The sequence below is a fragment of the Podarcis muralis genome, chromosome 2, assembly GCF_964188315.1.
Source record: "Podarcis muralis chromosome 2, rPodMur119.hap1.1, whole genome shotgun sequence".
In the NCBI taxonomy this organism is placed as follows: Eukaryota; Metazoa; Chordata; class Lepidosauria; order Squamata; family Lacertidae; genus Podarcis; species Podarcis muralis.
The window spans coordinates 116,484,507-116,500,180 of record NC_135656.1 but is presented as its reverse complement, the minus strand read 5'-3'; the positions used below and the strand labels follow the sequence as shown (position 1 = coordinate 116,500,180).

The following is a 15,674-nucleotide window of genomic DNA, read 5'->3' as shown; positions in this document are numbered from 1 at the left end:
GAGCCACTGTTTTGCTATCATGTTTGGATTGTATATCTGAATGGACAAAAACTCCCCTGGAAAGACTGATTTATGGTGCAACTGGTCTGGGAAAATTAAGGAGCAGATGCTTATACTGTATTTCATTGGAACTGACGAAAATGGCACCAGCTGCTTGAACAAGACTTTTGGATCAGCGTGAGAAGAATTACGGGAGAGCATTACAAAAGTTCACACAGAAAAATAAATAATGCTTGCTTCAACTCGCCTGTGGAAACAACTTGGATGTTATTAAGAAGAAAAATGATAACAACAAGGAGATAGGAAGATGGGACTTGTGAATATCAAAGCAGCAGAAATATGAGATGATTAGACCCTTACTGAACTCGAAGCATGGGTACCCCCCAACAAAAATTTAAAATTCGGCTAAATATTTGGAGTTTAAATTCTATAGCTTAAACTCTCTTGATGCTTGTTTTTTTGAGAAGGGCCTCTTACGGTCACAAAGCAATGATTTTCAGTGCAGCTCCATAACACTGATTGCGCCCTCACACTGCCCCTTTTCGTGTGGGGATTTGGATCCAGAAAAGGAGCAGAGAAAAGGTTAAGCAGAATCCCACCCACCCGCTGCGCCACCCTTAGGTGTGCTCAGCCTTCACCTGCTTCATGACTCCAACTTGCATGAGAAGGCAGGATGGAGCTGCAGAAAACAGGAAGTGGTCCTTCAACCGGCCAGGACATCTCACTATCACAGACAGATCCAGTCTCCTGCTGTGGAGTCAAGAGTGGCCCTGGGATGGCAGAGAGAGGAGGGGAAGGGGCCAGGGACAGAAGGAATGGCAGGGCTTCAGATGCTCCCTTGGACCCCTCCCCTGACACCAAGGGGAGCTCCTCTTCTGGGGCTGAAAGCATTGGGGTGGTTTGATTTTATCAGTATTGCAAGGAAGCATAGAAGGAAAGGTAAAGAACACCTATACGGTTTATTAAAGTATCTGTGATTTTTCCCCTGTGTGAGTTCGTTGATGTCTTCTAAATGCTCCATAGTGACTGTAGCTCTTTCCACATTCAATACATTTTAATGGTTTCTCCCCTGTATGAGTTCGTTGGTGTATTCTAAGTGATCCACTTGTACTGAAGCTCTTTCCACATTCAATACATTTTAATGGTTTCTCCCCTGTATGAGTTTGTTGGTGTATTCTAAGTGATCCACTTGTACTGAAGCTCTTTCCACATTCCATACATTGAAACGGTTTCTCCCCTGTGTGAGTTTGTTGGTGTATTCTAAGTGATCCACTTGTACTGAAGCTTTTTTCACATTCCATACATTGAAATGGTTTCTCCCCTGTGTGAGTTCGTTGGTGTCTTCTAAGTGATCCACTATCACTGAAGCTCTTTCCACATTCAATACATTTAAATGGTTTTTCCCCTGTGTGAGTTCGTTGGTGTATTCTAAGTGCTCCGCTTATGCTAAAACTCTTTCCACATTCAATACATCTAAATGGTTTCTCCCCTGTGTGAGTTTGTTGGTGTATTCTAAGTGCTGCATTTTGACGGCAGCTCTTTCCACATTCCATACATTGAAACGGTTTCTCCCCTGTGTGAGTTTGTTGGTGTCTTCTAAGTGATCCACTATCACTGAAGCTCTTTCCACATTCAATACATTTAAATGGTTTTTCCCCTGTGTGAGTTTGTTGGTGTATTCTAAGTTTCCCACTTGTACTGAAGCTCTTTCCACATTCAATACATTTAAATGGTTTTTCCCCTGTGTGAGTTTGTTGGTGTATTCTAAGTTTCCCACTTGTACTGAAGCTCTTTCCACATTCAACACATATAAATGGTTTCTCCCCTGTATGAGTTTGTTGGTGTATTCTAAGTGTATCATTTCGAGTGAAGCTCTTTCCACACTCAATACATCTAAATGGTTTCTCCCCCGTGTGAGTTTGTTGGTGTATTCTAAGTGCTCTGCTTATGCTAAAACTCTTTCCACATTCAATGCATCTAAATGGTTTCTCCCCTGTGTGAGTTCGTTGGTGTACTCTAAGTGTTTGACTTTCATTGAAGCTCTTTTCACATTCAATGCATTTAAATGGCTTCTCCCCTGTGTGAGTTCGTTGGTGTATTCTAAGTTTCCCACTTGTACTGAAGCTCTTTCCACATTCAATACATTCAAATGGTTTCTCCCCTGTGTGAGTTCGTTGGTGTATTCTAAGTTTCCAACTTGTACTGAAGCTCTTTCCACATTCAACACATTTAAATGGTTTCTCCCCTGTGTGAGTTCGCTGGTGTACTCTAAGTGTTTGACTTTCATTGAAGCTCTTTTCACATTCAATGCATTTAAATGGTTTCTCCCCTGTGTGAGTTCGTTGGTGTATTCTAAGTTTCCCACTTGTACTGAAGCTCTTTCCACATTCAACACATTTAAATGGTTTCTCCCCTGTGTGAGTTCGTTGGTGTACTCTAAGTGTTTGACTTTCATTGAAGCTCTTTTCACATTCAATGCATTTAAATGGTTTCTCCCCTGTGTGAGTTCGTTGGTGTATTCTAAGATTCCAACTTGTACTGAAGCTCTTTCCACATTCAACACATATAAATGGTTTATCCCCTGTGTGAGTTCGTTGGTGTACTCTAAGTGTTTGACTTTCATTGAAGCTCTTTTCACATTCAATGCATTTAAATGGTTTCTCCCCTGTGTGAGTTCGTTGGTGTATTCTAAGATTCCAACTTGTACTGAAGCTCTTTCCACATGCCGTACATTCAAATAGTTTCTCTCCTTTGTGACTTTTTTGTTGTAGCCTCATTTTCTTTGTTTCCCCCCATAAATTCACATGTGGCTTCATAGAATTCTGACTTTCATCTTCCTCACCTGTTTGGGAGTCTGGGAGGAAAGAGAATCCTGTTAGACTTTCAAGACAGACAAAAAGGGAACTGAACACGTGTCAACCCCAATCTGTACCTTCTCTCATTGTAACACCTTCATTCTCCAATATCCTCTCTAGGTCCCAAATTTTACATAAGCTGACGAGATAGTGGCAAGAGCAACACATGATCACTCCATTCAAACCTAATAAAGCACCATCGTTTTATAATCCAGATCTATGGTGGAATTGGCTTATTAGACACATCTATTTTTTCTTTCTGAAGTGAAGAAATGATCTCAGGCTCAAGTAACAGTATTTCCCTTGTGAAATAAATAAAACTTAAGTGCTACATGTAACTGTAAAAATATTGCAATATATTGGAACCTAAGAAGAGCCTGCTGGATCAGGCAAAGGCCCACCTAGTCCAGCATCCACTTCTCACAGAGGCCAAGCAGATGCCTGTGGGAAACCGGCAAGCAGGATTGGAGCACAAGAGTCTTCTCTGCCTTCGTGTGCTTTCCAGAAACTAGTATTAAGAAGCATTATTGCCTAGGACCGTGAGGGCAGAGCAGAGACGTCAGTGGACTTTTGACCAGGAAAGCTGGTGCCACTTTAAACCTCTGAGTCTCTTTGTTGGCTTTGTGTACTTATTTTGAAATTTGCACCAAGGTTGTACCACAGTATCTCCATGGAAGCTTAGGGACGGACAAAATTACAGGGTGTCAGCTCCGTGAATCTCAAGCCTCTCGTGCCTCCGCTGACAGAGTCTGAGAACGCAAGAGATGTGATTAAGTTGGAATGTGAAGCAGGGGAGGAGCAGCCAAGCTGCAGCAGGAGGAAAGAACAAAGAGCAGGAAGAGGGGGTGCCGGGGGGGGGGCACAGACTGTTATCTCCAGTTTGAGCTCTGACACAGAGCCCCCGAAATAGCCTGTCCAAAAAATCGTAGGCTCGTGAGAATGTGCGAGAAGAGGGGAAAAGAAAGAGAAAGTGGGGCCTTCTTTGCTGGAGGACTCGGCAACTGCAAGCTGGGATGAACAGGCCGAAGACTGAGCTCCACAGTGATTTATGAGTTTGAGCAATAACCCTGAGATAATTACTACTGGAGTTGTCTCGCGTCTGTGCGGGAGAACCAAGCCATTACACAGGAGCGCTATAAATTATTATCCCACTCCCTCCCTCTCACAAACAACCCCAGTCTCTAAAATTTACACAACTTGCTTATAATACCAGACACTCTTGGACTTTATATGCCCAATCCTAAGTGTAGAGCCTCCAGCCACAGGAATTGTGTATCATGATAACGGGTCCTTTGTCCCTTAAGCCCACCAAACTGGGGAGGTGCATGCATTTATTGTGTTTTGATGCTGGTGGAATGTATCATTCTGACCCTGTCTATAAAAAATAAGAGTAATAGAAACAATTTAAATACATTAATTATAAATAATTATGGGAAGCATTTTCATTCCCCTTCACCCATTTTTCAGGATTGGTGTGCAACATCATTATCATCAATTATTCCTGCCGTGGAAATAACACCTAAGATTTCAAAGCCTGGAGGAAGAAAATCTGCCCCCACTACTTTAGGAAAAGTATTCAAGAAACAAAGAGCTGCTCCGGAGAAGGCCTCACCCGTTCCTTCTTCCTGTCAGGAACTTCCTTCCATTTGTCTCCTCTCCATCTTTTCCTCTTTCTCCCTCCACCATCCATCTATCCCTGTCCCCATCTCCTCTCCCCTGGAACTCACCAGATTTCTCCAAGGGTCCTGGGAGGGAATGCTCAGAGGTTGTGGGGAGGGATGCGGGAGAGAGCCTGACCAGGTCAACCGTCCATCTTCCTCCTTCCATCCTGGCCAGGGTTGCAGGTTCAGTCTCAGCTAGGTTTGCAGGTTCAGCTTCCTGAGGAGCGCAGAAGACAGAGCAAGTTGAAACTTCCTGGGAGGGAGGGAAGAAGAAGCCAAGGGAGTCTGAGAGCCCCTGCAGGGATTCTCCTGCCCAAGACATTCCGCTGCCCCTGAAGAAGCCCCAACTGGGCACCCACTTCCCAAGAGCCTCCACCCATTTTCAAACACCTTTGGCAATTCCTTTCACCTGCCTGTCCCGCCTTCCTTCATAAGGCTGGCATGGTATGCATATTAGTGGCCTGAGAGTAGACCCCATAGAACTTAAGAGTTAATCTGCAAAGGACTGCTCTGAATACATGGGTGGCCCTTGCATGGAGAAGAAGGAAGCCCCTTGCTTGCATCAGGACCCCCTGGGAGAGGAGGGGGATCTGCCCACTGCTCCCTCTGCCCTCTCTACCTCCTCCTCTGTCCTCCTGTCCTGCAAACACCCTTTGCTCTTGTTCCTCAGGGGAGAGAGGCAGAAAGAGCCTTCAAACCCATCCCTTTCCTCCTCTGCAGCCCAGTGAGAGGGGAAGGAGCTGCAGCGCCTGGTTCACTTCAGATACACACATGGTAAACACTGGGATTGTGAATGAACGCGTCCTCCGCTTTCCATGCGGTGGGAGTGGGGGGATTAAAAGCGGTGAGGAGACCCCCCCCCTCCAGTCCTTTTGGGAAACAGGACCTTTGGCCAGGAGTAAACAACTTACATGGCAAGTTCACAAGAGAAGCACTTTGGAGCACTGCTTGCTCTTACTATGTGTTTGGACCTAGAGGACAACATACACGTTTACACCACGTGATTTCTTAAAGAGGGCACTTCTTTAAAACCTATTTTTACTGCTATTCTTTCCAATTCTATACTGCCCTTCCTCCAAAGATCACCTGGCAGCTTACAAGAGAAAAACACAGAGATGCATAGCAGAGTAGGAAATAAAAACGACAACCCTCCCCCCCCCCCCAATGCAGTTGTGAAGTCTATAGATTGTTTAATGAGCCAAACCCCTGGGAGAAGAGCAATGCTTTCACTTGGTGCCTAAGGAAGGAAGGAAGGAAGCCGGCCACTGAGGCTGGGGTATAAATATTAAAATTAAAATTAATACTATTATTAAGGCGATCCTGGCCAACAATGCCCACCCCTCTCCCCTTTCCCGCCTCCTTCCCTGCAACTCCCTTTGCACCAGATCCCTGCAGGAGGAAGCTTCTCCCCCCCCCTCCCCTCCAGGCCCCCTTTAAGAAAAGAGCTCCCTTCCCTCCCTTCTCTTCTCCCCGCCCGGATCTTGTGCAGGGCCGCCTCTCCCGTCCCGGGGCTTCTCATCCTGGACCCCCTCGCAAAGCCCCTTCCCTCCTTCCCCGCCATTGGCTTTGCACTCACCCGACATCCTGGGCAGCGGGGGCGGGAATGGGAGCCCCCGCGTGGGATGCAGGGCGTGAGGGCGCTTAATTAGGAGGCTTGATTAGGAAGAAGCCCCCTCCTCCACCTCCGCACGATGCAGCCCCGCTTCCTCCCCTCCCTCCCTCCTTTGCAAGCCCGGAGATTATCTCTGCTGGTGAAGCCGGAAGTGGAGGCAACTCTGAGGAGGAAGGAGAAGTTTGTTTCCACGCTCAGCCTCTTGTCTGTTATCTGATAATTGGGGGAAGGAAAACCTTGCAACACCCAACCAATGGGGATAAGAGGGAGGGAACGTGTGCATGGGGAATAGAAGCTCATTCTTTGCCCCAGCTGGACTGTGCCTGCTTTGGCTCTCAGCTCTTGCAAGAATATATTGTCCTCACTGCTTCACCAGTTTTGTTCAGATTGCATTTTGAGGAGCAAGTTCAAGGGTCTTGTTATAGGAAAATCCTTGGGCTCACCTGGATTACCAAACAAAGACGCCAGCCAGGAATATAGGAGCAAAACAGCAGCCAGGAGCCCTGATCTTTATTTTTAAAAAACTGTTGCAACAGGACTTCCACCCACCACCAGGAAGGAAGCCCAGAACAAAGGATGGCTCCCACTTTGATCAGTTTTACAGAGATACCCACAACACCCCTTAAATTACATAATGGATACATTACAAATTACATCACAAATTGGGAGGGTCTGGCGACAGAAACCTGAGCATCAGGGCTTGCCCCCACCCTTCGACTGACCTCCACCATACACTCATCAAGTGATGCAAAAGAGATATTTACATGTCCCTGTTTCCCAGCCAAGTTAATCACACCCTTTTGTCTTGATCTGGGTTTGCTATTGTTTCTGGAATGGCTTACCTGTCCCGCACTCAGGTATCAGGATGCCAGAGATTATATCACTCAGGCAGAGGGGCTGCTGAGTACATGGGCTCACACTTTAAAGATTATGGCTGCCCTCACTCATGTCCCAAGCTCCTCCCTTGGCAGCCATTTCCTTCCTCAACAGAAGAACGTTGGAATGGTGTAAATCCAACACTCGAGTGATTCTATAGAATTTCTGAAGATTTCCCAGTGAGCCAGTGCATAGATGCATTTATCAGGGAATTGTTATGTGCAGCAGAGGCCCTTTGAATGGGTAGGAAAAACTGTAATGAAGTGTTTTGTGGGGACATTTGCAGAAGTGATTGTGTTGATTTTGGTAGTCGGTGTATGTGTGTGTGTGTGTAATTAAATTGTATTGATATAATTTGGAATGACTAATATGATAACGATTGGTTTGTTAAATGGAAACTTAATAAAAATTATTTTGTTATTTTGTTAAAAAAAAAATAGTCATGCTGGCCACATGACCCGGAAGCTGTTTTTAAATGTCGGGCATCTTTATAATTATTCAGTTCTACAAAGCTATAATGTTCATTGTGAGCTGCTTTGGGACAGAGGTTCTTGCGGGAAAGTGGCATTTGAAGAAATTAAACTAAGCTGTGGTAAACCTGCTGTTGGGACTCAACAGGCCTTTGGGCTTCCTGATGTTCTTAGGTGCTTCTTTCATCCCTGCAGGATTTAATTACTGAATGATAGGGAAAGGACGTTCGCAATAAGGTCTTGCCATCTGCAATGAGACACGACTGTGGCCCGGTGCCCTCCCCTTCCTTTCGCAACAGATAAAATCACACACATCTCCTAATATTCCTCGTTGCCAACTAATAATGGCAGTAAATGCCAAGAAACTGGAGATCTCTAAAAGCAGACAGGTGACCTTATTTTATTGTTCAGCCATTTGCTCCTCCATGGGTGCCCAGGGAGACGGTATACATCATCATCATCATCATTTATTATTTGTACTCCGCCCATGTGAGTGGGTTGCCCCAGCCACTCTGGGCGGCCTCCAACAGAATATAAAAATACAATGAAACTTCAGATATTAAAAACTTCCTGATACAGAGCTGCCTTCAGATTTCTCCGGAAAGTCGTGCAGTTGTTTATCTTTCTGACCTCTGAGGGGAGGGCATTCCACAGGACAGGGGCCACTACTGAGAAGGCCCAATGCTTGGTTCCCTATAGCTTCACTTTTCACAGTGACGGAACCGCCTGAAGGCCCTCCACGGAGCTGGACCTCCATGCCCAGGCTGAACGATGCGAGTGGAGACGCTGCTTCAGGTATACGGGGCCGATGGCTTCTTGCATGCGAGAGGAGGCTTGACTTCTGAGTGAAGCCCTTTCCGCACTCTAGGCACTTGTATGGCTTCACCCCAGTGTGGGTTCTCTCGTGCTTGAGAAGGTTGGAGCGATGGCTGAAGCTCTTCTCGCAGATCGAGCACTGAAACGGTTTCTCCCTCGTGTGCGTCCTGTGGTGAACGACAAAGGCCGACTTGTCCCGGAAGCTTTTGGGACAGTCTGGGCACTGGAAGGGTTTTTCTCCCGTGTGGATCTTCTCGTGCTGAACCAGGCCGGCGTTCTGAGAGAAGCATTTCCCACACTCGGCACACTTGTACGGCTTCTCGCCCGTGTGGGCTCGCTTGTGTTTCATGAGGGACGAGCTTTCGACAAAGCTCTTATCGCACACCGTACACTTGTAGGGCTTCTCTCCCGTGTGGAGCCTCTCGTGCGTGAGGAGGTTCGTGCGATGCCGGAAACGCTTGCCACACCCAGAGCACGGGTACGGTTTCTCCTCGGTGTGGATTCTCCTGTGCACGACAAAAGCCGACCTGTTCCTGAAGCTTTTGGGACAGTCGGGACATTGGTGCGGTTTCTCTCCCGTGTGGATTCTCTGGTGTCGGTTAAGGTCAAATCTCTGCCGGAAGCTTTTCCCGCAGTCTGGGCAATGGTAGGGCCTCTCTCCCGTGTGGATTCTCAGATGAGCCGCAAGCCCGCTGTGCCCTCTGAAGCTCTGTCCGCAATCTGGGCAAACGAAGGGCTTCTCTTGCCTGTGGGTTCTCTCATGTGCCGTAAGATGCGATTGCTGGCTGAAGTTCTTCCCGCAATCTGAGCAACTGAAGCGGTTCTCCCCGGTGTGGATTCTCTGATGTGCAACTAGGACATTCCTACTGCAGAAGCTCTTCCCACAGTCAGAGCAGATGTAGGGTTTCTCTCCGGAGTGCATTCTCTGGTGTTCGGTGAGCTCTGCCTTGCAGCGAAAGGACTTTCCGCACTCAGCGCATGTCTCACCCTTGAGGAACCTTTGCTGGACTGGCATGGCAGGGAGCTGGAAAGGAACGGATTTGCCTTCTTCATTATGGGGGTGAGTTTCCTGCTGGTTTTCGGAAGCTTCTCCCCAGTAAGGATAACGGGAAACTGTCTGTTCTGCTCTCCCTGGCATCATCCAACGCGGTTCAGCTCCTTCAGAATTGATTGGCAGATTCTTCTTCCAGCATGCCCTCTCATTGTCTGTTGGAAAAAACAGAGGATCCTTACAAAGGAAGATTTCCCTTCACCAGGATAACATTACGCAGCTTGGATAACATTACACAGCAAAGAAGGGGTTTGGGGCCCAGTTATCAAAGATCCTGCTTGCTAGTGCATCTATAAGGTCAGTTAGATTACCTGGCTGTGAGTCTTGAAGGCTGCTCCCTGCAAAGCCCTTTCCAACAGGCCTAGGGGGCGGGGCCCACACTCACCAGCTCTACTAAAGAGGCTCCTGGTGAGAACCAGAGGGACACTGCTATGCCTGACAACAAACCCTAACAGTTGGATTCTTTTGCCCCATCTTTTTGTGCCTGCCAAACAGCCGTGTCATGCTTATAATAATATTTTATTCTCTTGTTAATTATGCTGTTTCAAATGTGCATTTTATATTTTACTTTACTTAGCAATGGTTTTTTAAAAAATGTTTAAGTTTTTATTTTGTTAACTTTGTTTGTGTTAAATATGTATTCTGGACTTGACCTCCTTTGTAATGTTTCATTTTATTATCTTTAAGATCACATTTTAGTTTTCTGTTAATTATGTTGCTTTGGCTGCGTACTCTGTATTTGACTTTCTTCAAATTGTTTTATTGATGTTTTAATATTCTGTAAACTGCTTTGAGATTTTTCTTAAAACTATAAAGCTGTATAGAAATGAAATAAATCATAATGATAATCATAATAATTGGTGTGCACTAGATCTGTGGGCAGAGCCTTTTTTGTGGTGGCCCCTCATTTGCACAACCTGCTCCGCAAGAGAACTCCCTCCAGCCAAAGACTCCTTACCCAGCCAAGGGGCATCAGCAGCCGAATCCTCCACTTTGGTGAGCGGCCACTCACCAGAGTCTGACAGACCCCCACCAGCCTCAGGGGAATCATCCGCTTTCTCCTTGAAGGGCCAGAGGACCTGAAACAGCAGAAAGAACAAGACAAAGAAATGGGTGCAAATCGCCTGAGATTCAGGGGTGGGGAACCTCTGGAGCTTCTCCAGGTACTGCGGGACTCCAGTTCCCATCAGCCCCCAGCCAGCATGGCCAAGGGTCAGGGGAGTGGGAGTCCAGCAACATCTACAGGGCCAAAGACTCCCTGCCTTGACAGGGTCAGGCCATTAGCCCATCTTTCACAGCATTGCCTACATTGACTGGCAGCAGCTCTCCAGAATCTCAAGGAGACCTTCTTCAGGCAAAGGCTGTCCTCTGCGCTGCCTTTGAAGGGGGATGCATTAAACCAGCTGGTGCAGAATGTGGCAGCCCATCTCAAGACAGGGACTGGAGCACAGGAATCCATCACTCCTGTGTCCACATAGCTTCTCTCCAACCAACACTGACTGCCTGTCCACAGCAGTGGAAGCTGGTCCGTTAGGGCAGAGAGTGCGCTGTCCACCATCCTTAGTCTTCCCCCAGCAAGTGGCGTTCTAAGGTACACTGCCTCAGAACCTGGAGGTTCTACTTTGCCAATGAAGCCAACCCCTGCTGATTTGGCCAGATCCCATTTTCGAACCATCTAGGGCAAGCATAGGGAAACTCGGCCCTCCAGATGTTTTTGACCTTCAACTCCCATGATCCCTAGCTAGCAGGACCACTGGGTCAAGGATGATGGGAATTGTTGTCCCAAAACATCTGGAGGGCCGAGTTTGCCTATGCCTGATTTAAGGGAGCAGTCAGTCCAATGCTTATTTACAGTCAGCAAAAACTGCCCCAATGGCTAGTCCTCTGGGCTCCCTGCCACTGTTCGTTTTGTTCTTCCTAGGACTGATCTCCTGCCCTCTCACCTGTTGTATTTCGTGCTCGTTCTCTTGCTGCCTCTCCAGGAAATCCTCCGCCAGGCCGACTGCCTGACCGCAAGTCTCCGGCCCGCCTTCCCTGACCCAGCTCTGCATCTCCGGGGGCAGGACGGCCAGGAACTGCTCCAGGATCACCAGCTCCAGGATCTGCTCCTTGCTGCGCCTCTCCGGCTGCAGCCACCGATGGCAGAGCCTCCACAGCATCCCACAGAGATCTCGCGGCCCCTCGGCCTCCTGGTAGAGGAACTGCCTGAAGCACAGGCGCTCCACCTCCTGGCTGGGAGCCTCCTTCTTCACTTCCCCACGATCCAGGGCCAAAACGCTGTGGGTGGGCGGGGGGACGTCTCCTCCAGGGCCAGGCAGGTGGCGGATCACCCTGCCTCGCCCAGACTGCAGCCCAATGTCTGATCGCCCCTCAAAGGAAGCCTGCGTGTCCCTTGGGCCATTGCTGGCCAGCTGAAGGTTTCCTGGCCCAGACTGCGGAGACCGCACAGCCTTTAGGAACCCCTGACACTGAGATTCCCAGCACTCCTCCTGAGGTCCTTCCTCGGGTTCCTGCTTAATGTGCTCTGTTATGGTCCCTTCCCACAATTCCTTGAGGCTCTCTGAGCGGACGGCCAAGGGGCCTGTTCCTGCAGCCTCCTCCGGTTCAGACTCCGATGCCTCCTCCTTCACTGTGTCCTCCAGCAGGGCATCTCGGGGGACAGTCCAGACAGCTGCATCCCTGCGTTCGGACGCCATCACCTCTCTTAAATCCGGAGCTCGGCAGGGGTCACTCACACACTGCTATCCCATGTTTCTCAATGATGTCAACTGCCAGGTCCAGGATTGTTTATAAGGCCCAGTGCCTCTGCAAGGAAAGAGAATCAGTGGGATCTGCAGCAAAAAGTTGGAGCGTGGAACACTCCTGTTCAGGACACTCCATTCCATTCTCTGCCCCCATGTTTTCCATCCTACCAATCATCAGTCAGTATTCTGTGCACACTGAGCATGCTCAGTCCTCAGAGAACTGTAGCTCTGTGAGGGGCATAGGGGGTCTCCTCTCAGCACTCTTAACAAACTACAGTTCCCAGGATTCTTTGGGGAAAGCCATGGAAGTTAAAAGTGGAATTACATTGTGCTAAATGCATAGTGCAGACGTCACCCTGATTACAGCCCTTTCACATGAGAGTCCAGTCCTGGTTTCCCACTGCGCTTTCTCACATTCAGAAGCTGTTCTTTTCATTTTTGCAGGGCGAGAGAAAGAGTTGTTGCTACTATTTCTAACCAACTGGCAATCAAGGAGCCTTAGAGACACTTAGTGATCTACTGCAAATCCCCCCCCATCTGACTTCTGACCACCCCTGAAGACAGATCAAGCAAGATATAGACAAGACATAGGCATGATGAAGAATAGTTCTTGACAGACTTTATGTTTAAAAGGGGTGGGGGGTGGGGATAGAGAAATCCACAGAGGATGTTCCAAAACTCATCACGGCTCCGTGGAACCTGCATGTTCAGGAGCAGTTTACCTGCAAAATGCTGGAGGCAGAGAGCAGCAAGAGGTTTGCTGCTGCCTCCCCGCCTCTGAGCATCCCAGAGAGGTCTGGCTGCCCACTGTTGGGAGCAGGAGGCTGGTCTGGGAGGGGTCTGTCTGATCCAGCAGATCCCTAAAGCAAACCTTCCTATTCCAGGCGAGCTCTCTGCTCCTGCCTCAAGGCGCTTCTCACTTACCGGATTCCCTCCCCGGAGCTGAAAAATCTCTTTTTCCAGCCTCTACCTTGCAGCAAAGAAAAGCACCATAGAGTCGCTAAGGGGGAGAAAAGGAAGAGGAGGGCCTTCAATACTCAGAACAATTTCCGTCCGAAGTGCCGCTCTGGAAATCCCGACTCTCTCAGCTTAACCCTTTGTAACAACCAGAGCACAGAGGGGCTTTCCTTTGTATTTTTAAATATCCCTCGCCTGTGCCAAATTGGAAGCATCAGAGTTGGTCTGACAGTGCAAATAAAAGCCTAAGTGTGCATGCATTTTAGGGGCTGTAGTTCGGTGGCAGAGCATATGCTTGACATGCAGAAGGTCCCCTTGGTATCGGCCACTTAAAAGGCGAAGGGAAGGACCTTTCTGCGCTGGAGACCCGAGAGAGCCGCTGCCAGCCCGTGCAGGCAATACTGGCCTTGGTGAACAAATAGGCTAACCTCTGGTACGGAGCAGCTTCGCGGGCAAACATCTTGCTAGCTGTGCGCATACAAAAAAAGAGAGTTAGCAGAGTCAGGCCAATGGCCCATCGAGTCCAGCATCCTTTTCCCACAGTGGCCAACTAGATGCCTGTGGGAAACCAGCAACCAGGATCTGGCCTCAAGAGCCCCCTCCTTTCCTGTGGCTTCCAGCAATTGGGACCCCTTACTCTGTGGACTTTGGGCACAGAGGCGAGATTTGAACCGAGGTCTTCGCCCTGAGCTCCTCCACTGCAAAGATTTGATGTGCTAATTCTAGTATTTATTTCTCACCTTTATTTCTTCAATAAGTGGTGCTAATGGTTCTCCCCCTCTTCATCTGATCCCCACTACAACCTTGCAAGGTAGGCTAGGCTGAGAGGCAGCTGCCTGTCCAGCTTCCTGGCCCGGGAGGGATTTGAACTCAGGTCTCCCCCGGTCCTAGTCCAGCACCCTTAAATACTACATAACATTGGCTCTCGTGTGTAGACATCATACATTAAAAGCAAATCTCCTCCCCCCCCCCCGAAAAAAACAGAAACATAAGAACTGTAGTGTAAGGGTGCCGGGTGCCGGGCAATCTACAGTTCCCAATGAGCTTCTGGGTTTGCCTCGTTGCAATTCGGCTTAAGGGTTAAAGTGTGCGAGTTTGCAGCCCTAGAAAAGCGAATTGGCAGGAAGGAAAGATCTGCAATGGGGCTGAAGTCATTTCCTGCCCCTCCTCTTTTAGGGAGAGGGTTGTGTGTGTTTTTAGGGGTGTTGCTGTTCACTGAATTGTTTCGTGGTGGAGATCAGCGCCTGCGGAGCCTCTTCGCTCAAAGAGGATTTAGGAGAGAAGAGCCGAGGCGGGGAAGCAGGAAGGCAAAAGTGGGGTTTTCCATGGAATAATATGCAAAGGATGATGGCTAGGAAGACTTCTTAGTTTGTGGATCCTGAGCAGCAGGATTTTGCAAGCAAGCAAGCTGTTCAATCAAGTGATTTATCCTGCTTGTCTTTTTTATAAAATGTTCTTACTTCTGTTCAAATTATAAAAAGGTTTTATCCTGTTTTTTAAGATCCTCAAAGGTTTTGTGATGCCAATAGGGCTGCATTGTATTATTATTATTATTATTATTATTATTCCCAGGCACCCCCAAGATCTGAGGAGAGCTGGTCGGGGGTTGCAAACTTGCAAAAGGTGCACTTATTTCTTGACACCTCCCGTGTGTGTTTTTGGAACCCGCCCAGTTTTTGGTGTCCGAAATCTGTTTTAAATTATTTTTAATTCTGGGTTTTAAACGGTTGTAACCTGTCCTGCTACTGAAGGTATGGCAATAAACAAACACCACCACAGTAATCCTAATAATAATATTATTAGTAACAAATGTTTCTCGCCATTTTTAATTTACGAATTTACTTTTTCTGTTAGCTGCCTTGAGACCTGCTGGTGAAGGGTGGGCAATACATGGGCGATGTGACGCTCAAGAGCAGCAGGGACACTTAATCCATGGCTCTGCCTATCATTCTCCTGCTTCTGATGACACACACTTCCCTTCCCAACCTAGGAAAGGAAGAACTCAAAAAACACAACATTTTTAAGGACCATGCGCCAAGATGGTGCTTTTTGCATATGGAGTGGCTTTAAACCTGTTCCAAACTGCCTCATTGAAGGCTGAGGGCACCCCCTGGTCAAGATGGCCCGTTTCTCATAGAATTGGAGAGTTGGAGGGGACCCCAGAGGTCATCCAGCCCAACCCCCTGCAATGCAGGAATCCTGCCCACAGCCATCCCTGGGTGGGCTTGAACCAACAGCCTTCTGGTTAACAGCCAGGCGCGCTGACCCATCGCCCCACCTCTTACCTCTCTTGGGATCCCTAACCGTTTCAGGTGTCGGTGCTGTTGATGGACTGGGCCGCTACCTTCCCCGAGGCAGAGGATGCTCCTTCAGACAGTGCCCAGAGGCTCGTGTCCCAGGGAGTCAAGCAGGAGGACGGCCAAGATTCGCTGGGTAAGGTGAACGTAGAATCGTAGAGCTGGAAGGGGGTGGAGACACTTGTTCAGGTATACTTGTTCAGGCCTCGGTCCTGTATACCTGAAGGAGCGTCTCCACCCCCATCGTTCAGCCCAGACACTGAGTTCCAGCGCTGAGGGCCTTCTGGCGGTTCCCTCATTGCGAGAAGTGAGGCTACAGGGAACCAGACAGAGGC

The 15,674-nt window shown here is 48.3% G+C and overlaps 2 protein-coding genes across 2 annotated transcripts in view; one reads left to right on the top strand and one right to left on the bottom strand.

Annotated features, from left to right (window-relative positions):
- Positions 1–15,674, top strand: part of LOC114592232 (uncharacterized) — a 35,013-nt gene that overhangs the window by 16,351 nt on the left and 2,988 nt on the right. The gene's annotated exons all lie outside the window — the stretch shown is intronic.
- LOC114592164 (uncharacterized) lies at positions 251–13,150 on the bottom strand. Its single transcript, XM_077923055.1, has 5 exons — positions 13,010–13,150; positions 11,285–12,146; positions 10,300–10,420; positions 8,297–9,496; positions 251–2,683 (listed from the first exon to the last, which is right to left on the bottom strand). Exons 2-5 carry the CDS (start codon positions 12,035–12,037, stop codon positions 963–965), a joined length of 3,795 nt encoding a protein of 1,264 aa, XP_077779181.1. The 5' UTR covers positions 12,038–12,146; positions 13,010–13,150; the 3' UTR covers positions 251–962.